The sequence below is a fragment of the Glycine soja genome, chromosome 9 (genome assembly GCF_004193775.1).
Source record: "Glycine soja cultivar W05 chromosome 9, ASM419377v2, whole genome shotgun sequence".
Lineage (NCBI taxonomy): Eukaryota > Viridiplantae > Streptophyta > Magnoliopsida > Fabales > Fabaceae > Glycine > Glycine soja.
This window is the reverse complement of record NC_041010.1, coordinates 5,305,337-5,329,653: the sequence shown is the minus strand read 5'-3', so window position 1 is coordinate 5,329,653 and position 24,317 is coordinate 5,305,337. Positions and strand designations below refer to the sequence as shown.

General features: G+C 32.5%; 2 protein-coding genes and 1 pseudogene across 3 annotated transcripts; 2 read left to right on the top strand and 1 right to left on the bottom strand.

The window, feature by feature from the left end:
- Positions 1 to 2,662: 2,662 nt before the first annotated feature.
- Positions 2,663 to 8,259, top strand: LOC114425565 (oxysterol-binding protein-related protein 4B-like). 2 transcript variants are annotated; one of them, XM_028392509.1, is made up of 7 exons: positions 2,663 to 2,912; positions 4,610 to 4,774; positions 5,656 to 5,901; positions 6,047 to 6,143; positions 6,615 to 6,906; positions 7,049 to 7,151; positions 7,715 to 8,259. In XM_028392509.1, exons 1-7 carry the CDS (start codon positions 2,910 to 2,912, stop codon positions 7,964 to 7,966), a joined length of 1,158 nt encoding a protein of 385 aa, XP_028248310.1. In that variant the 5' UTR covers positions 2,663 to 2,909; the 3' UTR covers positions 7,967 to 8,259. The 2 variants fall into 2 exon arrangements, with proteins under 2 accessions (XP_028248310.1, XP_028248311.1); XM_028392510.1 differs by having other exon boundaries at positions 2,664 to 2,912; positions 4,616 to 4,774.
- Positions 8,260 to 8,390: 131 nt separating this feature from the next.
- Positions 8,391 to 9,433, bottom strand: LOC114425567. Its single transcript, XM_028392511.1, has one exon. The coding sequence runs from the start codon at positions 9,155 to 9,157 to the stop codon at positions 8,612 to 8,614; it is 546 nt and encodes a 181-aa protein (XP_028248312.1). The 5' UTR covers positions 9,158 to 9,433; the 3' UTR covers positions 8,391 to 8,611.
- Positions 9,434 to 16,614: 7,181 nt separating this feature from the next.
- LOC114367906 lies at positions 16,615 to 23,559 on the top strand (annotated as a pseudogene).
- The last annotated feature ends 758 nt before the right edge of the window (positions 23,560 to 24,317 follow it).

The following is a 24,317-nucleotide window of genomic DNA, read 5'->3' as shown; positions in this document are numbered from 1 at the left end:
CCGTATATTTTTTTAAAAATATAAAATATTTACTATCACAATTCACAAATTTTACACTATTAAAAAATTTAATATATATTAAATAAATATTTTTTATTTTATAATAGTAACCCGAATTAAATATGCATTAAATTTTGTAATAGTAATCTGAATTAAATAAAAAATATTTAATGCATATTTAATTCGGGTTACTATTACAAAAATATTTAATGCATTAAATTTTATAATAGTAACCCGAATTAAATAAAAAATATTTAATGCATTAATTTGAGTTACTATTACAAAAATATTTAATACATTAAATTTTGTAATAGTAATCCAAAAATTAAATATACATTAAATTTTGTAATAGTAACCCAAATTAAATAAAAAATATTTAATTTATATATTTTTTTAAAAATAAAAAATATTTACTATCATAATTTTTTTTTACTATTACAAAATTTAATATATATTAAATAAATATTTTTTATTTTGTAATAATAGCCCGAATTAAATATCATTAAATTTTGTAATAGTAAAATAAAAAATAGAAAATACAAAATAATCCAAAAATTTAAAAATAAAAAAAACAAATTAACTCACGGAAGAAAGTTCTTCCGCAGTTGAAAATAACAACAATAACAGTGGAAGAACCTTCTTCCGTGGCTTCCTGCGGAAGAAGTTCTTCCACAAGATGACACGAAAGAAGGTTCTTCCGCAGTTGAAAATAATAACAATGGAAAAACCTTCTTCCGTATGAAGGTATTCACATTTTTTAAATAAGGACAATTTTACCCATTCACATAATTGCTGGGTGCACCAGCGCAATGTTACTGGTGCACCTAGCAACTCCCGGCAATGAGACCAGCCATGAGCGAGGACAAACCCGTTCTGAACTTCATATGTGTATTAAGAAGGCCCAACCAACTGAGTATAGGAATATCATGAAATTGCTGATACAGATGCAGATTCACAAGTAAATTACAAGATAGAAGTAAATCAAACATCTAGTGTACATAAAGGCTGCTTTTATGTGAGGACTGAGGACAAGTTTAATGGGAAAATAAAGTTCGAATGCTAATTGTTTTGGAGTTGGTGTGGATATACTATGCAATGCTTTGTCACTTCTTTTACGGGAAGAGTAATTCTTAGTTGAGTATAATGGGGGAATATGTTTAAACTTAAAAAGAAACTTTCAAATAAAAGTTTTTGAAAAAAATACATTTCTAAGAAGCAAATAGAATTTTCTTCTTAAAATATACAGAAAATTATTTATTTTAAATAAAAATAATTTAGACAAATATACTTAGAAAATAAAAAATTACTGATTTTATTAAAATAAAATTTTTAAATAATTAAATTTAAACAAACCAATTCAATATCTATTGCTCCAATAAGTTAAAACTTAAGATATATTAAAATAAGAATAAAGTTTGTATTAAGGTCTGTGTCAAAAAATTAATGCATATACACCGTTTTATATTATAAACACATATTAATTGTTATAAAATTTGATAAGTTACAATTATTAATATATTTAATAACTTTGTTCCTCTTTTAAATTGTGAAATTATTGCTGTAAATCGTTATTATTATTATTATTATTATTATTTGGAAACAGACAGTCTACCAAAACTTCAAACAAAAATTAATATTTTATTTATTAACAAACAAAAAATTAATATTAGTTGTAATATGTGGAGTCTTTAACAATAATCTTTTGGAGGGAACATAATTCAAGTGATGATGGAAAAACACAAACTTAATTTTTTTTTTTACTCAGTAAATTATGTGATAACTTTTTGTCTTGAATATAAAATACTCAAAAGATAAAAATATTTACTTTTATTTCTTATTTAATAATTATATTTTTTCTCTCTTATCTTTCTTCGATGATTGTTCTTGTTATCATCAGTTCACCACACCATCACTATCATTATCATTATCATTACATTACCATCTTCATCATTATTATGCCATCATCATTGAGACGACAATTATTATAATTACAACCTTGATTGTTCCAAGGTTTATGCTATTGCAACCACCACCACAACTTGGTATCACCACCATCACTTTTACTATCCAAGTTTTCATTGTTATTGTTATCATCATCGTTGTTATAATTATTGTCACTATCGTAATGGTCGTTATTTTTTGTTATTATCATTGTTACCACAATTATTATCATTATCATTGATGTCTTTGTCATCATCATCACCACTAATATTGTTGTATTAAAATAATTAATACAAATATTGAAATAGTTTATATTAAAATGGGATTTGCAATAAATTTCACATTATTTTGCCTGCGTTGTCTTGTCTCTATCAAATAATGGTCAAAATTAAAAGTTCTATAATTTTACACTCTTCTTCTTGTATTGTATCTTAGTATGTATCAAATCTATACTATAAGTTTCATTATACTCCATTAAATAACTCTCCTCATATAATTCCATTTTGAGTTTTTTTTTTAATCTTCTTTCTTGATTATCTGCCATGTATTTTTTTATCTTCAATCCTTATTATTGTGCTTCTTAGTTTTCTCCATATTAATTGTTCTTAAAAATATAAGTATAAAAAAAAAGTCTTTATCTCTTTTTTTTATTAACTTTTCAATAAAAAATAATTTAAGTACATTGAACAGGATTACTGATTTCCAAAAAGCCTGTATGGCTGTATCCCTTCTCCCTTGTATAAATACAAACAAAGAAGAAGGGGTAGCGTAGTTGACAAATGAAGATTATAAGCCAGCAATAGCATCAACTGTGATCTGCTGTCCAAAATCCTGCGTTATATATGCAGCAAACGGCAAAGTTTCTTTAATTCTTCATATATATTTATTTTCACAATCCGATCAAAGCAAGACCAACATATATATTCATTCATCTTCACGTACATATCCCTCGTTAGTTTTCAGATAATATGGTACGCACCTTCTCTGATTCTCTTAATTTCATGTTTCCTTTCTATATTACACCTTTTTGCACATTATATATATATATATATGTATATGATGCCCGGAACAGATTAAGAACACAAAGCAGCGTTCCGGCAATCTTTTTTTGTTTCAGTACAGAACACGGGTATGTTTATATATATATATATACATATATTAATTAGTGGATTCTTCTATACTATTACCTTGAACATGCATATGGATTATCATGTTATCACGATTATTATTCTCTTTTTTATATATGTATTTGATCCTGAAAGAAAAAAATGTATGTATATATGTTATGTATACATGTACGCGCGTATATATATGCATATGAATATCATACTTTGTTGATTCCTTTTCATCTTTTCGTATATTTCACGCTGAGTGAAGAATATGACAATAGTTGTAGTTTCGCTTATATTGATATTTAATGATTATCCACCGACCTCATCGGAAATTTTCCTGGTGTTAACTGAGTATAGAGAGAAATCCATGGAAGTAATCCTCAAGGGTCTCTTTTAGAAATAAGCCAGAGTTTAATTAGTAGTTTTAGTTTCATGTGTAACATGGAATTTTTTATTTATAAAGTGTAGCCATGTAAATTTTATATTAGACAGATTTGAAAAATTATAATATGATATACATTTATGATTATGAAAGAAGAAAAAACACATTTTCTATTAAATATAATTAAATATAATAAGAGGAATATTAATAACAACTTTCTTCCTGATTGACTAAAATATGTTTAAAATCATCATCTTAGTGAGTTTTACTTTTAGATTAGGAGGAGAATATTTAAATGAAAAAGAAGATGCACCAAAATTTGTAATTTCTCATATAATAATTAGTGAGCCTTATAATTAATTAATTATGAAAAATCTTTGTTTCGATATCAAATTATATATTCTTCTCTTCAACATAATTACGTGGTGTGTTATTCAATAATAGGAAAAGATCTGAAATCATATTACAAAAAAAAACGTGAAATTTCAATACCTAATACTTTACCCAATACCCATATTATTAAAACAGCTGACTAGCTAGTGGGAAATTAAGGACAATTTATTTATTATTAGTACCATTTATCCTTCGCCTTTAAGAATAATAACTCCCATAGAACATTGAAAAATAAGCCAGTTGTGTCGACGTGTCGTGTCTTATGTCTTTTGTGTTCGTCGATTTCTTGGTGGAAATCTAGTTGCATATGAATCGGGTAAATACGGTGGGGCAAGTATAACCAGAAACGCAATAAATTAATTAAAGTCCTTTTTTATGCATATTAAAGTCCTTGTTATGCAATTAAGGTTATTTTTTTCTGGATGTATGATTAAAAATAAATTCTCATGTGCGTTAGATCAGTTTTTGGTAATATAATTTTTATTTCATAATAATAAACCATTAGAATTGCATTATAAAACCATATTAGTAATATATTATTTCTGTTTCAAGAAATTGCTATATATTACTAATATAGTATGTTATATATTAATATTTTTTTCTAAGTGACATTATTATATGCAGTGTAATATGTGATTTGAAGATAAACCATGAGGGTGGGGAATTGTTCTGATAAATGACGTAGGGTTGGGATTTATATAGTGATTACATGAATTTAGTGGCACCTAATCTCATTTTAAATCCACTTATTAAAGGTAACAACGCAGTTTTGGGTGTTGAGGTGCAGGAGCAGGAGAGTGAGACAAACATTGTGCTGACGAAGCCATTCTCTTTAGGAAATGGGAATGAATCAGATTCTGAGGTTTATAGTGCGCCAAATATTTTGCAGCGCATATTAAGTCTGCTTACGAATGTGCGGCCAGGATCTGATCTCACTCGCTTTCAGGCAAGTTACATTTCACCACCATTAAACGCCCATTTACAGTTGGAAAAATAAAATAAAAATATTGGCTTAATAAATGATTTTTTTTTAAATGTTTAATATCATAAAATATACAAGGTTAATTTAATATTTATTTTTACGAGGCTATTTATAATTTTTAAAATTGATTTTTTTTTCATATTAGCTTTTTCAAAATTAGTTTTTAACCTGTGAATAAGTTAATTTGAGCTTACAAGAAATTTATTATTTTTTTCTTATTTTATTTTCCTATAAGTATGTATGAAAATTAAAAAATTAAGAAGAATATCATTTTTTAACCATATGATTTTGGTTTTATAACTAATGTAATGTTTTTACATTAGTTATTCACATAATTTTAAAAAATTATATACGTAGGTTCGAGTTTGAATATATGAACTTACTTTGAACTAAAAAAATAGATATTTTAATTTTATAATTAAGGACGAAAAAACATATTTAAATTAAATATTTTCAAATAAACCTATATTCTTTTTTTCTTTCTTATGTACCATAAAAAGGAAAGCCTTAAATATGTTTTAATCCCTCAAATTTTGGGGGTCTATCGTCCTCCCCCTAACTAAAGCTTGCATTTTTTTAATCCTCAATTTTGCAAAATGCTTTTTTAGTTTTGCACTGAAAAAAACCCACCACAAATAATACATTCAAATCACCAAAAAAAAATTAGTCATGAAGGACTAACAAGAAGCATTTTGCAAATTTGAGAAATAAAAAAAAGTAAATTTTATGAAAACATGTTTAAGCCAAATTTGAGAGACTAAAAAAGATAGAGTCCAACTTTGAAGTAACAAAAATATGTTTAAGCAAAAAATAAATAACATTCTTTTATTCCTTCCTACATGCAGCTGCCTCCTCAATTCAACTTCCCTAAGTCACAACTTCAGTGCTATGGAGAATCTATATATTCCTCAACTTCAGATTTGCTAAGCAGGTGTAACACTGGGCAGAGTCCACTTGAAAGGCTCATATTTGTTGTAGCATGGAGCATATCCACCACACGACCAGCAATTTTTGGAGTTGCTCCCTACAACCCCACTCTTGGAGAGACCCATCATGTTTCCAAAGGAAACCTTAATGTCTTATTAGAGCAGGCACATGCTTTTACATTCTGTTACATGCTCAATGTGGTCACAAAATGATTACATTTGATTATTTCATTATGTTGTTATAATCTTTGAGCCTCTCATGTGTCATCATGACATATCATGGATAGCTATTTTATTTATTTGTTTGCAGGCTTCACACCACCCTCCTGTATCTGCCCTCCATGCAACTGATGAGAAAGAAAATATAGAAATTATATGGTGCCAGTATCCTGTTCCAAAGTTCAATGGTATAATTCTTTGACATGATATCTGTCGTGGAATTAAATAAAGAGCAAATTACTCCCACCCTCTAAGCTTTTTTTGAATCACACATAGCACCACTCTTTTTTCTATTTCTTACACTAATCTGCTTTATGTTTAAAAACATTACACTGACACCTCTTATATAGTACACCAACCCTTATTAATGTTTGAAAACATTATACTAAAACTCCCTTATGTATTACAATAACACCCCCTATAAGGGAGGTTTTTGTGAACATTAAACAAGGAGGGATAGTGAGTAATTAAAAAAAACTTTGGGGGTGTTAATGTAATTTGTTCTAAAGTTTTACATGAATTACTACTTTTGATAAATTTGTATGCAAATATATGGGTAGTGTCTGCTCTTCTATTTTTCCCCTTATTATATTCCTAATTGAGTTGGAACATGTATACTCTAAATGTTCTGTCACATGTATAAACAATCAAATATGCAGGTACTTCAGTGGAAGCTCAGGTGCATGGGAAACGGCAGCTGAAGCTCATCAATCATGGAGAGACATATGAAATGAATTCTCCTCACCTCTTGATCAAAATTCTTCCAGTGCCTGGAATTGATTGGGTTGGCAATGTAAATATCAAGTGCATAGAAACAGGCCTTGTGGCTGAATTATGCTACACTAGTCAATCTTTCTTTGGATTTGGAGGGAGTAAAAGATTGATAAAAGGGAAGATCATTGATTCATCTTCATTGAAGATTCTGCATGAAGTTAATGGTCACTGGGATAGGTATCTAACTTTGATAGTTTTGATTGTCTACCTGAAAAGTGAAAAGCATTACCTTATCTTACATTACTTAACAAGCAGTAACTAATTGGTCCTTTCTAATATTCTGATGATGCTATGTTCCAAATCTCATAACATTATGCAGTACCGTAACACTAAAGGAAACAAGAAGTGGAGAAATAAGAGTGATATATGATGCCAAAGAAGTCATTTCAGGGCTTCAAGCTCCTACTTTGAAGGATGCAGAGGTAATAAATGATATACACAACACACATATAAGTGCATGACCATTGAGAAAATATTAAAATAATGGTTAGATTATTAAAATTAAGGGATACATCTCCTATTTTTCCCTCCACGAAGTTGATAGTGTCAAAAGGAGATCTTATTTTCCTTTATGAAGTAACACATGCAGTATCTTGAGTAATATACCACACCACTCTTGTATTAATGTTGTGTGTATGTTTGATATGAACGAAAGTGTGAGACTGAAATCATTTCTAATATTTAGCTCTAGATTTTTCATATGCACACTATCAGTTCTACCAAAATCCAAGCACATTATAGCAGAAGAAACTATTATTTTCAAAATCAATCAAATCAAATTTTGTCTTCCTTCACACAGATTTTGATTCCTTCAGTTCCAATCAAAGTAAAAATGTTTAAAAAAATGAAAAGTAGTGTGCCGGCAATCATGATGTTTCATGCATATGTTAGCTCAATGACAAAGCATACTTTTAGGCAATATATGGATGAGTTTTCTAGTGTTCCTAAAGTTAATCTAAGATTTTTCTTGTGTGTATTTCATCAGAGTGTGTGGCTAACTGAATCAGCTCTTATTTGGAGTGAGTTGAGCCAAGCCATTCTAAGCAAAGACTGGGAAAAAGCAAGAGAAGCAAAGAAAGCTGTGGAGGAAAGACAGAGGGAGCTCTTGAGAGAGAGAGAATCAAAAGGAGAAACTTGGGTTCCTAAGCATTTTATTCTGTCTCAAAGCAAAGAAGGGATCTGGGACTGTTCACCTATTCAAAAGTGGGTCCCGGCATCTCCTATTGTCACCTTGTAATTTGCTATATAGTTTATATTTGCCACTAGTTCCACTACTACATTATTAGTACTATTTTATAAAATTAGGCATGTGAAAGTTGTTGTCAAAGACATCATTTGCTTGGTCAACCTTCCTAAAAACAAGAACAACGAAAATCTATCTGGTATTAGGCCCCTTATTGGGTTGGTGCTCAGAAGGAAGAAATTATCTGTAGAATACAAGTTTGGCTACCAGACTCAACGAAATATTGAATTTAATCCCCTTCCTTTCCCTTCATTTGGACTACAAAATTATCATCAGTTGTTAAAATACTATAAAAAGTTTGTGCTGCATATCCTAATCTACAATCTACTAGCAAAAATTTCTCTTTATGTGACTGCTTCATTAATTTTAATTATAAGACACATATTTGAAATACCCATTAGGTTGCTTAGATCAAAGATTGTTTATGAAATCTGCAAACTGAAATACCTAGTGCTTAATCATTTGGATCATGCCTTGAGGAACATTCATAAATACAAAATAGAAGAACTATACACAATAAATTTTCAAGAGCAATTGTCTCAAATTTCACTTTTTTTCCCTAGTAAAAAAAGATACACCAAACCACCTAACATGCCTTCTTCCTTTCTAGTGCTACCTCAATCCAAGGTCTTTGAAACATCAATTGTGTTCTTGCAAATCTGACTCGCTTCTCCGATTGAAAGACTTCTCTCTGATGGTGTCCAAGATAGGCTTCCACGGACGCACTCGACACGGGCTTGGCCCTCCATATGGCATGCCAATTTGCTCAACCACACCACCAAGCCTGCCAGGACTCCTTGAAGGTGAACTCCAAACATTGCTTGAAAAGGAACCATCTTTGAGGGAAGAAGACTTTTTGCCCTCAAGCCTCCTGCTTCTAGTTTTGGCTATTGCAGTGAGCCTCTTAGCAAGGGAAGCCAAGTCCACAGGAGAAACATCAGCTTGAAGGATTGAGTATGGTAGCATGAAGTACACATTCCCTGGTTGGAGTTGTGTGTCTCCATTCAATGGCTTTGAGCAAGAGGAAAGAAGCTGAACTGAGGTACAAACGAAGTGCTTTGGAGGGGTGCCTGTGACTTGGCTCACTGAAATTGGATTCTCAAAATCCTCCACATAGCCACTCAGATGAACCAAACGAACATTGTTGATTGTGAAGGATGGCTTAGAAGAAAAACAACCTCCCATGTGTGCTTTTTTCTTTGTAAATGATGCACAATGAAAGGGTATTGCTACTAAGGTTGTAGTATACTTATGTATATGACTATATCAATTAATCAATTAACCATATACAATAGACAACTAGGATTTGTTTATTGATGCGTGGTTGGATAAGTTTCTAGTTTTTTTTATGCCTCAGCAGACATATAGAAATGAAATGGATGGTTTTGGTTAGCTAAGCAGTGAATTTTCTGACTGGTTCCTTGTGTTTATCTACTTGTGGATTCAACTTCAAGGACACGAAAGGGTGGCTATTTAATGAAAGTGCTTATGCTTGGAAACACAAAGCTGAAGCCTCATGTGGCCAATAAAGGCATATTTATTTATGTTAGTTTAAGTGAGAAATTCTGTAGTAGTGCAATGACCAAGTTCAACAATAATCAGAAAGCACCCAATTCTATTCTTTCAAACACCATAATTTCTAACCCAACCGTATGAAATGGGTAATTGACCAAATGGACCTGCCTTTTTCTATGCTAAAAGATGATGCAAGCTTGAACCGTTGAAACATTCAAACTAAAGCCAAATTACTATTTATAATCATACATGGAGATGTAAATTCAACAATTACAAGGCTATAATGGCATAATTAGCATTTGATTTTGATTTTATTTTTGGATGAAATGGAAATGTCTTGGCCGTGAGGTTAGTGTCAGAAGCATTGCCAATAGTATATGGTTGGCCCCTTTGAATGTGATGGAAATAGACATTAAAGTGGACTTAGAACACAAAGTCTTGACAAGTATAAGAAACACAAACTTTCTACTGTCAACTTTTTATAAATGATACGGGTATCACTAATTTTATTGATGATTAATTTTCATTAAAAAATTTGCCTAATCACTTTTGACAAATTTTTATAGAACCCAATAATATTCAGACCAAATCACTTATTAGTTCTATTAATAGTGACTGAGCCTTTTGGTTTTATGCCAGTTATCTATCTTGATGTTGCCGTGTTGCCTTCTATTTTGTGCTAAGTTCATGCTTAGATGTATGTGTAGGTAATCTTATTTTGATTTTTGAATGCATTTATCTTACTTAGTACTTTAGAGTAAGACGTACGCGTTCATTATTTTATAATACATATCGCAATTATACCCGCAAACATCTCTGAAAAAGAAATTGCACCTTGTATGCAAATTGCTAAGCATCAGATAACTTAAGCATGCTGATTTTTTTTTTTATACTATCATTATTACACAGCCTACAGTGCCGGCATGTGCTCTGAACATGATAAATAGTGTGAGTTCCAACAGGTTTTGTAATTATGCTATTATCTAGTTTTCTTTTATTTGAAAAAAAAGACTATGAATAAATAGTGAAAATAATTTTATACAATTATTTAATCATAAATCATCATATTGAAAAACTTATTTATTTATACAACAATTGTTTTAAAAAAACTATGTTACGAATAATATGTAATGAAATAATAATATAAAATATTTTCTCTCTCTGTATACAGTAGTTAGTTACACACTTTTTTTTTTATTGGTACAATTAAATTCACTTTTTTTTATGGAGGGATAATGTACGGTTGTCCTTTCTCTTTTTTCGTACGATGTACTTAAATTTGCTCGATTGCTTTATAAGATTGTTTAATTAAAATAAAAGTATTTAATAAACGAATTTATTTCATTAGTTTATAATTTTATTTTAGATGGTATTTAAGTAACGTTTGAACTTATAATTTATTATTATTATTTTAATAAATTTATCATTTACCATTTATTTAATATTATTATTTATTTTCATAAAAATACTCCTTTAACATTTACACTACATATTTTTAATTTTAATGATACATTGATTTTTGTTAAAAAATGATAAAATTTTAAAATTAATTGAAAACCTAAAAACATATTTATGTCTACAAAAGAGATAAATATATAAACATATCTTTTGATTTGTTTTATATCTAGGCTTAATTATATTTCTTGCCTCTAAAGTTTTACAATGTCCCAAATTTTGTCCCGGTGAAATTTACCTCCCAATTTACAAAAGGAAAATACTATTTAGTACGGAAATGATTTTCGTACCAAAGCACGAACAAGTGATTTTTCTCAAAATTAAGCTATTTTGTGACGCTTTTTATGTAAAATTTTCCCCTACGCAAAAAAATGGTTTAATTCTTCACGATAAATAAAACAATTAATATTTTTTTATTATTTTTTCAAAATTAATTTTAATTCCATTCAACGCAAAATGAACTTTGAAAATGGAAAAGAAAAATACTCCAAACATTATTTGATGTAAACAAAATCAATTTTCAACATCCAAATTATTTTCCAATGCCAATCGTAAGTCAAACGGAGGTTAATTCCTTCATAACGTACACTCGTGGCACACAATACATTTCTTCATCAGGTAAGGATTCGTGTTTATTGATTACTCATTTTCTTTTTTTATTATATTTGTTTTGTCGTTCCAGCACCTGAGACCAAAAAGAAAACATTGTTGAAAATATGATGGATTTGAAAATCTTTGATCTAGGAATTTGACGTGAGGTGAGAAGAGTGGCGATGTTGTGCCTGTTCCCAGTGGGAAAACGTTGAATTGAATGTGGTATGTTATTACCATAGAATGACCTTTATTGGGGCTTTCCCACCCTCTCCTTAATTGCAGTATTTTTTTTTCCTTATAACTTGTTTATTGAATTATTGAGTTTTGTACTTTTAAATAACTTATACTTGAAATAAAAGTTTTCCCATAATTTATTGAGTAACAATAAATAAAGGTTTTGACTTGTCTATCATCATCTAAGTTGTGTTGTCCATGGTACTACACTTGTTTTGCAAATCAAACGGACCGTACATGATCATGATCCCAAACAACCCTTACATGCACATAATTGGGTTTTTCAGTTTAATGAAAAAAGTTAAAAAGATTCAATTATGTGTTACGTAAAACATATAGATTGGTCAAATCATAGTTTTATAAAACGTTTAATAGTTTCTCGCTCAAAAGATACTAATTATATATTGATATTATGTTATGAACAGATCTGAAAGTAACTCAAAACTAAAAGAACTAAAATCAGAGAAGATTGTGTAGAAAACTCTCTCTATTGATTGAATTAGAAATGTACAACAACCCATTAACTTGTAACTCACTGTATCCTTTTATATACATTAATCACAGTTTGGTTATAACTCAAACAATGACTTAGACTAGTAAGACACGTGTACAAGCTATTAGTCACGTGTAACAATAATTGTGGCTAAAGTCAAAAGTCACTTATCTAACAATTCTCCACCTTAGCTTGAATTTACTTTTCATCACTTGAAGAATTCTAAGACAATGCTTGAATTTCTCGCTGGGCAAAACCTTCGCTTGAATTTCTCACTGGGCAAAACCTTTGTGAAATTGGATTATCACTTGTGCACACCTTTTCCAAGGTCACTTTTTTCTTGGAAATTACCTCCCAAACAAAATAAAGCCACACATCTGTGTGTTTAGTTCGTTCATGATATACTTGATTTTTTACCAAATGAATACCACTCTCATGGTCTCTATAAGTCCTTACATTTGCTTCTTTTACTCGTAGCTTTGTGACCATTCTTTCATCCATCTTTCATCTTTTATTGCCTTTATCACAACAATAAATTCAGCCACTATAATGGACAATGATACCACATGTTGCATATTACATTTGGAGCTCATTGTGTTCCCTCCAAATTTGAACATGTTGATAAGTTGATCTACATAACTAACAAATTTAAGTTGGTAGTTAAAACAATTGTAACAAACTACTAAAGTTAGTGAGTTGTTCATTTGTAAAAATTAGTATAATTAGGTCAACTACTCTTTAGATTGAGAGTGATTCTTTTCAATTCTCTCTAGAAAATTCTTTGTAATCTGAAATTCATCCTGAGAAAAGAAATTCTGATTTTTTCTGTGTATCTTTTCTATGATACTTTGCACAACAAATTGGTGTGGTGAGCATGGAACGATCAGTCATGGCGTCTGCAAGTATGAGGTTGAAAAATTCATAGGCCAAAATGATTTTGGCTTATGGCAATTGAAATGAGAGCATTGCTTGTTCATCAGGGTCTTGAAAAAGCTTTGCAAGGTGAAACCTCTCTTGATGCAAAGCTGGAGGAAAGGGATAAGAAGATCTTATGGATAAGGCTCACATTGTAATCATCTTGAGTCTTGGAGACAAAGTACTAAGACAAGTCTCGAAAGAGAAGATAGCAGCTTGAATTTGATCAAAACTAGAAGGTTTGTACATGACCAAATTTTTAATAAATCATCTTTATCTTAAACAAGCCTTATACTCATTCAAGGTGCAAGAAGATAGAACCGTGAAATCTCAATTGGATGTCTTCAATAAACTGATTCTTGATCTAGAAAATATAGATGTGACTATTGATGACGAAGATCAAGCCCTCTTACTATTATGTGCTTTACCAAAGTCTTTCTCTCATTTTAAAGAAACTCTCTTATATGGGAGAGAATCTTTGTCCCTGGTAGAGGTTCAATTAGCCCTGAACTCAAAGGAATTGAATGAAAGAAATGAGCAAAAGGCTTCTGTGAGTGGTGAAGGTTTAATAGTCCGAGGAAAATGAACCAAGAAAGACAACCATCTTGAGAAGAAGAAATCAAAGCCGCAATCTGGAAATAGTTGAAATGTGCCTAATATAAGATGTTACCACTGCAAAAAGGAAGGTCACACTTGAAGATTTTGTCCAAAAAGACGAATGGTTACAATTCTCATAGATCAAAGGAAGGAGGAAATGCAGTGATAGTCCAAGATGGTTATGAATTTGTAGAAGCTTTAATGGTAGGCCCTGTGAAATCTAATGGAGAATGGATTATGGATTCTAGGTGTTCGTTCCATATGACACCAAATAAGCCCTAGTATGTATGGAGAATGGATTATGAATTTTCCACTTCTACTCGATGTGGAACTTCACCTCACACTTGTACTCCACCATAATTTAATAGCATAATATAATTAGTCACCAATATGAAGACATTTAGGCATGTACTTTGTTACTTTAGAGGTTATTTGTTAGATCCCCATAATGATATATCATAAGTGTACATGAAGTGTTACAACAATTCCATGAAAATATGTGAAACAAGCCAAAATAGGCGCATTAGCTAACCATGCAGAAATTTTAGCTCAACATGAGGAAAAATGATATCGACAATCACATGTGAAGACAATGTTACATGTATTACTCAGTTGAAAGAATGATACATCAAAGGAGATCAAATAAAGCATGTTTTATCAAAGTTCTTTTTCACCCATGATCTCTAAAAGAATGATGATATAAATGTTCAGAAGACTTTTGAGCAATTGGTTAACAAGATTGAACTTCATCGTCTTAAAGATAATTGTCCACATGAGAGGAGAAATAATATGTTATGTACTCTTTTTTCCTTAGCCACAGTTTTATCCAATTGGGTTTTGCTGACAAAGTTTGATGTACTCTTTTTTCTTCACTAGCTTTTTATCCCATAGGATTTTTCCTAATAAGATTTTAATGAGACACATTATGAGAAATGGACATCCAAAGGGGAGTGTTATGAATAATCTCTTATGGATGTCATTATCTTCCTTTATCTTTATTTGTATTTATCTATTGTAACTCTTCAATTACCTCTTGCATCTATAAATAGGCTATTGCTCTTGGAATGAATACATACAATAATCATTCTCTTTAAACCCACATTCTCTACTTTCTCTCTATTTTCTCATAGTCATATTGAATTTAACAAATCAAATGTTATTAGCAAAGAAATAATCAAACTAATGAAGAAAAAGTTCCAACTTCCAAGTTAATTTATATAAGGAATAAAATTTAGGGTAATTGAGTATTTTTTTTACTCTAAAATAATCAAAAATACAAATTATTAGTTCATTACTAACATCTCTTGTATCACATTTTTTATACTATAATATTATTGAAAACTATAAAATCATAAGTAGAAACATATAAAATAAAGATTAACACTAATGTAAATTTATGATCTCAATAAATTCAAGTTAATAATAAAAATTAGAGTTTTCAAAATGGTCCAACACGATGAATATGCTTGTTTGGATGAGTCAAAGAAAAGATGACCTAAAGAGAAACAAATCAATCTCGATTGATCCACTTTAGCATAGCTAAAAAATTATAAGCCCAGAATGAATCAGACATATTTTAATCTGACATTAATTTAATTTATATAATTTTTTTTAAAAAAAAGCAAAATAACACGATTCATGTCGACTTAACTCACCAACAAGCTAGATTGAGCCAAAAAAGTACAACCTATATAGAATACGGGTAAGATTGGGCTAGAGAAGCTTTTCCGATGATCAAGGGAGTATATGTGCTTAGGTATAATTGGAATGAAAAATTAAAAGAGGAGGGTATTAGTAGGAAGGGAGAGTCCATATAACAATTGTATAAAAGAATATGTTGTTAGCCTAGGTGTTGGAATGGACCGTGTATGTAGAGGATTGGACAATATTAGGCTAGGCCCAATGGAAGTGTGTGGTGGAAGCATCATGAGGAATTTCTTCATGCACCTCCTTTTTTGCTTCCTGTACCAAAAAAGACAAAAATAACCTTTTGTTACCTTTACTTCCCTCTCTCACTCATATGCTTCAGCATCTTCAATGTCCCCATAGAAACCCTCACCAACACATCCCCTCTAAACACTCCCTAATCCGCACACACGTGTCGCCTAGACCCCCTTGCACACTCTACAACCACCCACCATCACATTGTGTCGCATGCCTTTATCCCACCTTTGCATTGTGTGCATGCTCCACCTCTCCACCACCATGCCAAGTGCACCACCTCTTCTACCACCATCAACAATAGGATTGCAGTGAGGCTGGGCAAGGAAGGCGACAATGATGGAGTTGGAGAGGGTGACAATGATGGAGTTGGAGGGGCGACTGGGCAAAAAATATTATAACATAGAGAAAATGATTGTTAGGAGTGAGTGAATGAATGAAATGCATAACCTAAATGTGCATTGTATTTTTACCTACTCTAGTTATGTCGAGGTTGGGCGTCCAACATTTTTCCGCCTTATTCTAGAATTTTTAGTCTGGAAGAGTACCCTATTCTAGTATATAATTTTTCATATTTAGAAATACCTATTTCAAAATAAGTTTTGACTTTATTTATTTTATTCCAAAGTAACTATTCTAAAAATAAAAATACTATTATAGAATATCTAATTCAAAATGACTTTTATGGAATAAAGTCATCTTGGAGAATGATCATTTTAGAATAGAGGTGCTTGAGTAAAGAGATATTTTGTCTTTGTAGTCCTTCTGGGGGTGCAGGAAACAAAAAAAGAATGCAAAAAGTAAAAGTCATCATGTCTCTTCAACTTAATTCAATCCTACAAAATCCAAATTCTTTCCCACTTATATATAATTTATCTGAATTGGATGGGACTTTTAATACACCCCTACCTGTGTCTCCTACCTGTGTCTCCACGGCACAACCCTCTCCCTCCTTACATGGCCACTCCTCAAATCCCGAAATTTCGAAGAAGCAGAGCAACTCATGCACACCCACACCCACTCCTCGATGTGGGACTCCCTCATCCAAGGCCTCCACGACCCCGAGAAAGCACTCTCTGTTCTGCAACGCTGCGTAAAAGACCGTGGTGTGGTTCCTTCTTCTTCCACTTTTTCTTTAGTGGTTCACAAATTGAGCTCGAAGGGCTTGATGGGTAGGGCCATTGAGGCGCTGGAGTTGATGGCTGGTGATGGAGTTAGGTACTCTTTTGATGATTTTGACTGTAGTTCTGTGATTTCGGGGTTTTGTAGGATTGGAAAACCGGAACTTGCGTTGGGGTTTTTCAAGAATGTTACGGAGTGTGGTAGGTTGAGGCCAAATGTGGTGACTTGCACTGCTCTTGTGGCGGCTCTTTGTAAGATGGGGAGGGTTGGTGAGGTTTGTGGTTTGGTGCAGTGGATGGAGAAGGAAGGGTTGGGATTGGATGTTATTTTGTATAGTGCTTGGGCTTGTGGGTATGTTGAGGAGAGGGTTTTAGGGGAGGTTTTTGGGAGGATGAGGGAGATGGTGGGGAAGGGAGGTCATGATTTTGTGAGCTATACTGTGCTTGTGGGTCGGTTTTCCAAGCTTGGTGATGTGGAAAAGTCGTTTACTTTCTTGGCCAAGATGATAAAAGAAGGGCATAGACCTAATAAGGTTACTTATAGTGCAATCATGTCTGCTTATTGTAAGAAGCGTACGTTGGAGGAAGCATTTGATGTTTTTGAGAGCATGAAAGGTTTGGGAATTGTGCGGGATGAATATGTGTTTGTGATTTTGATTGACGGGTTTGGGAGGAGAGGGGATTTCGATAAGGTGTTTTGTCTGTTTGATGAGATGGAGAGGAGTGGGATTGGTCCCAGTGTTGTTGCATACAATGCTGTTGTGAATGGTTTGTGCAAGCACAGGCGGACATCCGAGGCGGACGAGTTATCAAAACATGTCGCTGTGGATGTGATTACGTACAGCACGTTGCTGCATGGATATACAGAAGAGAACATTTCGGGGATTTTGCAAACAAAGAGGCAACTGGAAGAATCTGGAATTTCTATGGATGTTGTGATGTGCTGATCAAAGCCCTGTTTATGATGGGGGCATTTGAAGATGTTTATGCACTTTACAAAGGAATGCCTGAAATGGATCTGGTTCCGAATTCTGTGACTTATGCACAATGATTGATGGGTATTGCAAGGTAGGTAGAATTGACGAGGCACTTGAGGTATTTGATGAATTTAGGAAGACTTCAATCTTGTCACTTGCGTGCTACAATACCATTATTAATGGCCTTTGCAAGAATGGTATGACAGAAATGGCCATTGAGGCTTTGCTTGAACTCAATCATGAAGGTCTTGAGTTGGATCCAGGTACATTTAGGATGTTAATGAAGACAATTTTTGAAGAAAACAATACAAAAGAGGCTGTAGATTTAATTTACAGAATGGAAGGTTTGGGACCAGACATATATAGTGCAGTATGTAATGATTTCATCTTTTTTTTTTTATGTCAAAGAGGATTACTTGATGATGCAAATCATATGTGGATGATGATGAAAAAGAAAGGCCTATATGTCACATGCAATTCTTATTATTCGATTTTGAGAGGGCATCTTAATAATAAGAATAGGGAGCAAATTTTGCCTCTTTTGAATTGCTTTCTGAAAGATTATGGTCTAGAACCAATGGTACACACAATAATTGCATGCTACCTCTGTCTGAAAGATGTCAATAGTGCCCTTATATTTCTTGGAAAAACTGTGAATAATTCTTCAACAGTCACTTTTCTTGCCTCTACTCTCAAGATTTTCATAAAGGAGAGTAGAGCTTTAGATGCATATAGGCTTGTCACGGAGACTCAAGATCATTTACCAGTCATGTATGCTGATTGATGGCTTGTGCAAGGGGGGATATCTCAATAAAGCATTGGATCTTTGTGCACTTGTTGAAAAGAAGGGGATGAATTTGAACATAGTCGTATATATTTCAATAATAAATGGATTGTGCCATGAGGGACATCTTATTGAAACATTTCGGCTATTGGATTCATTAGAGAAACTTAATTTGGTACCGTCTGAAATAACTTTTGCTACAGTTATTTATGCTCTATGTAGGGAGGGATTTTTGTTAGATGCAGAGCATGTTTTTAGGAAAATGGTCCTCAAGGGCTTTCAGCCAAAAGTACAAGTTTACAATTCATTACTTGATGGAATTTCTAAGTTTGGTCAACTAGAAAAGGCATTTGAGCTTCTAAATGATATGGAGACAAAATATATTGAGCCTGACAGTCTGACTATTAGTGCTGTAATTAATTGTTATTGCCAAAAGGGCGACATGCATGGAGCTCTTGAATTCTATTATAAGTTCAAGAGGAAGGATATGTCACCTGATTTTTTTGGGTTCTTGTATTTTATAAGAGGTCTATGTACCAAGGGAAGGATGGAAGAAGCCAGGAGTGTCTTGAGAGAAATGCTCCAGTCCAAGAATGTGGTAGAGTTAATTAACACAGTCAACAGGGAGGTTGATACTGAATCAATAAGTGATTTCCTTGCCACTTTGTGTGAGCAAGGAAGGGTTCAAGAGGCTGTTACAGTTCTCAATGAAATTGCATGCCTACTTTTTCCTGTTCAAAGGTTGTCCACTTATTATCAAGGATTCCATAAACAACAGAAGATTTATGAATGGAAGGATTTTGGTTCAAAATCTTCAAGCATTCTACCTTCCTCTTGCCAAAGTGGTTTGAATCTTGGATCTTGTGATGACAAAGATGTTAGGAATCTTATAACAAGTAATGGTGGTTATATGACAAGATCCCAGCTGCATGGCTTTGACTTCTATTATTCTAGAATGGCTGCACTTTGTGCCAAAGGGGAACTGCAGAAAGCTAATCAATTAGCAAAAGAATTTCTTTCTGACCTGACAGAGTCTATGAACTGAACATGTGGGATAGAAATGAAGAATTCTTTTTATTTTAGGAACTACTCTCCCAGTAGTGCCAGCAAATAGAGCACATGGATGACTGATGACACCTGCAGGTACATAATTGTTCAATATATATAGTTATGCTTCTAAAGTTTATATACATGTATAATGGTTTACCATTCTTATGGTACTCAAACTTAAATATAATGAAACAGGTCAAATTGAAATCGAGCTTTAATATATTACCTGAAGGATTAATGTCACTCTTTAGTTATTATATAAATTCAAGACTTCTTTGTTATACAATTTTGGCATGACATCCATTTGAATTTTCATTTTTTTTATCAAATCTATTGCCTTTTGCATCACTAAATTTATTCTGTGTAAGTGCCTATAATTGTTGGCTTGTGTGCTTTTATTCTTTGCCTTTCAATTTTATTTGGTTAATCTGGATGTGCTCTGCTGTTCCCAGTCCTCACTGTTGGGAGATATTGGGGTTAATTAGTCTTATTGTCCAATGGCTTGGGCTTATTAGTAGTACTAGCACAGGATCTAAGTTTATTTGTAAATAGGGGTATTAGTTTATGGTATTGCAAAAGTGATTTCCTAACCCTCTGTCTGGTTGCTTCACTGACCGACTGAAAAGGACAAATGCTTAAAATGAAGGGGAAAAACTAGCCTAAAATATATTGTATAAATAATGATAATTTGTGATTTTTAACCTTATCATAAAATTTTGTTCCAAGCACAAGACAGCAAAAGCTCATTCAAGGTATTGTTTTCATTTGACATTTCCATTTTGTTTCTGATAAGTTGCACCATGGTTTGGAGTCACAGGACTGAATCCTGAGTCAGTAGTTAATGCTATATCAGAAGGCTGATGAGATTGGGAACTATGATATCCATAGTGGAGAATTCAAGTTATTGGTCAAAGGGACAGCAACAGAAGTAGGAACAGAATCATCTCAAATGCTGGATCATGTATAAAAGGCAGTTATATAATATGGACCATAAGCAGCTTGTTTGCCTTTTGGCTCCAATACATAACTAGTGCCTGTCATTGCTAAACTTTACTCTTCTGTCTGTACTTTCACCTATCAACTATCAAGGAACCTGTTGGACTCAACACTGAGCCATTATAAGGTCTGCTAATAGAAATGGTAAATGTGCGTAAACTTTACTCTTTTTTTTTTAATTTGGGTTTGTTGCTTAAATTATAATTGTTGCCCGGAAAGGACTTCAGTTACAGACTACAGCAATAATTCTGGTGAACACATCTTGAAGATATAATCGGACCTTTATTTTTCTGTATTTATTCCTTTTCAAACATTAGTGTGGTTTCCCCTGCAACAAACCATACAATGTTTTTTTTATAATATTTTTCAGTTTATTAATCTATATATACTTACTGTACCAAAAATAGACTATATATACTTACAATAAGTGATGCAATTTGTTTCATACTTTATTTGTTTTCTGTTAAATGTGGTTTTCATCTAGTGGTGATATGTGCCGTGGTTAAAATAGGGCTTCTATGCCAAAAAGTAAAAGAACTAACGGAATATTTTTCTTTAGCTAATTGTGTAAAGTAGTTTTTTTAGCAAAAGACAACTGCCTGTTTGTGATAGTGTCATGATTGCATTTTCTTTCCAACTGTTATTTATTAGACACCTTTTTTTCCATACAATAAATGATATGGACTCAAGAATCGTAACATCCCCATAAAATAGGCTTTATTAAACATGAAAAAGAAATAAAATTTTATTGGTTAAGAAATGTAGAATAAGAAACCTGAATACCTGGAAATATTACAGAAGACACATTATGAACAAATCATCTGGCCTTCTTTTTTCATTCCATAAACTTAAATTTTTCATCTCTATGTTTTCTTTACAAATTGTGAATTCATGGGGAAAATTTTAATCTGCATTTTGATGAGGGAAATGGCTGCTTTGAACTGTAATTTTTTCCTGATTTTTTTTTTGAAATCTAAGTGGATAGTCATTTCTCTCCATTGACTCTGACTATGTTGTTTCCAGTGCCTACTGAAATGTTATGCCTTTATTCTACCTTTCATTAATTTGAAGATTCTGATTTTGATTATACTTGATATACTTAGTGATTTCTAGTTATACGTTCTATATACTAGGTGATTTCTAGTTTTTTCATGTATTGGTTTAAAAACCCTGAATCTGGAGGGTTCTTGGCTTTGAGGAACTGAACATTTGGCCAAGATTATTATTATAATTAGTCATGGCTCGGTTTACCTTAGAAACTTGATTTGCTTGGGAGTTTTAACATAATTCTGATAATTTTGAACACTTGTAGGTCTTGGATGGTTGGATTATATATGGTTTCATTGTGATTGTTTTCAATTGGTTTGCAAGTTAGCACATTAACGTGCTATAAATGAATGGAAAATGGTTTCTTTCTTATATTGGATTATAAGAGCTGTTTTATCTTGATGTTTTTTTAAAACATGGACATTTTGATGAGCTAGACCTGTCACCTGTGAACTTCCATGGAGCAACTAACTTATAATTTTCTAAAGCAACACTTGAACAATGGTTGTGTTGTGTTGATGACAAACTTTTGACAATTGATTTAGACTCTGGCCGATTTTATATTTTTTGCCCTTGAAATTACTTAATAAGTGGCAACATGTATTTTTTACTAAACGCTATATAGGCCAAACACATTTGCAATAGAATGGCTTTCTGTAACTTCCAAGAGTAGAGTAAGCGTGTTACAAGAATGCTAGTGAATCATCTATTGTGTTGAACATTATTTTGTATATTTTGTAGCATTTATGTCATCTGTGATTGGTTCTTCTGCTGTTATAATTTACTGCCCTTGGTATACATATAGGTTGGCTGCTGTCACAATACTCAGAATCCAAGAGCTGTCATAATGTTGTCTTTCAAGAGGAATGGCGATGAATTGCATGCTGATTGCTGCTTTAGGCTTGAATTCACCAAAGTGTCCCCTGTTTATGGTTATTAAATGTAAGTATTTTTTTTATTCATGTTGAAATAAGTTGATTGAGTTGGATTTTTTGTTCCTTCTGGCATTTCCTTCTTTCTACCCCTCTTTTGAGCTGAAGGATGGTTGACTTTGAAGCATTAAACTTTTACCTTAGTCTCTCTGGCTTTCGCAGATCTTGATTTTTTTCCCACTAGGTTGAGGACTCATCTCCAAGAAGTATTTCTCTACTGGGTAGTTGCATGCAAATTGCAAATGGGCTGTGTCATGAACTTGTGACAAAGATGGTTGGACTATGGAAAAAGCTGGAGGAATTAGGCATTGAAAGATGCCTGTCTGGAAAAAAACATCTGGAGGGAAGATGATCAGAGTCGCACACCAAACTCCCCAATACCTTGGAAGATGATCAGAGCCACCTCCAGAGGGAATGATCAATGCAAATTTTGATGCCTCGATAAAGATTGGTAAAGGGATGGGGTTCGGCCTTGTGTTCCGCAATCATAAGGGTGAGGTCCTTGCATCTGCAACTCGCTTGGAAGATCAGTGCTATAGCCCCCAGATTGCTGAGTACCTAGCTTTCAAATGGAGTATCCAGATGGCGAACCAACTTCTGCTGCAGAATGTCTTTTTTGAAACTGACTGCAGGGAGATTGCAAGTGCTTGGAGGAATGCTAGCTCAAAGGATTGTACATATCTAGATGCAATTTTGCAGGATTGTAGAGACATAACAACACATATAGACACTGTTGCTTTGGTACATACAAAGAAGATAGGAAACATTGTTGCTGATTCTTTAGCTTAGTTAGCCTTTGTTTTGGTTGATCAAGTCTGGGTGGAGGATGTTCCACCCCAACTTTCTTTTGGTGTAGAATGTTGTGACGTGGGAGCCTTTTATAATGCTCTTGTGATCTTTCAATGAAATTCATAATTCTCATTTCAAAAAAGAAAAGAAAAGAAAAGATGTTTTTAGTTGGTGATTGAAAATAAATTTTATATAAGAATGTACTGATAAATAGTTCAAATTTCCTTCTCAGTCCAGTTACTTAAACTGCTCATATAATATTCACTTTGTTCTTTTTAACTGTATTATTTGGAATTCTCATGTGTTGAGACCATGCTTTGGTAGTTGTGGATTAAACGTTGATGGTGACAGTAATATTGGTGGTAAAAATGTAACCGGGATAGGAGACTAGGATAATCAGAAAGTGAACTAACATATGCAATCAATTAACAATATGCATAAGTTACAACTAAAACTAGTAAAATATAGGTTGTTTCTTCTATAACTTCATGATTGAATGTTTCGTTTAGCAAACTTGAATTTTTCATTAAGTTGCTTACCACATAAGTTGAGATTGTCCATGCAAATTGACGTTGAAGCATGATTGACCATGGGTGTTTGACGTTGATCCAAACACATGCTTATTGTTTAACGTGTGAGACACTTCTTTTTTCTGTTTTCTAATTTCTTTCTCTTCATACCGAACTATTGTTAATCCCTTAATCTCGTGTCTAAATTTATTCATAAAGAACACAATAAATTGCATATTTTTGATATATGAAGGATGATCTCTGATAAGGACATCAAACTTGACATAAACACTCCAACAAGGTTAATAATGTCTAAAATATAAGATATGTGCATACCACATATACACACAGAGATTCTAATGAAATGAGATATGAGTAGCATATAACAAAATATCT

Excerpts from the sequence above, each read along its gene's own strand:
- LOC114425567 (XM_028392511.1), bottom strand. The coding sequence starts at position 9,157 with ATGGGAGGTTGTTTTTCTTCTAAGCCATCCTTCACAATCAACAATGTT.
- LOC114425565 (XM_028392509.1), top strand. Across the intron at positions 6,907-7,048 it reads GTTAATGGTCACTGGGATAG|TACCGTAACACTAAAGGAAA; the intron begins GTATCTAACTTT and ends AACATTATGCAG. Across the intron at positions 7,152-7,714 it reads CTACTTTGAAGGATGCAGAG|AGTGTGTGGCTAACTGAATC; the intron begins GTAATAAATGAT and ends GTATTTCATCAG.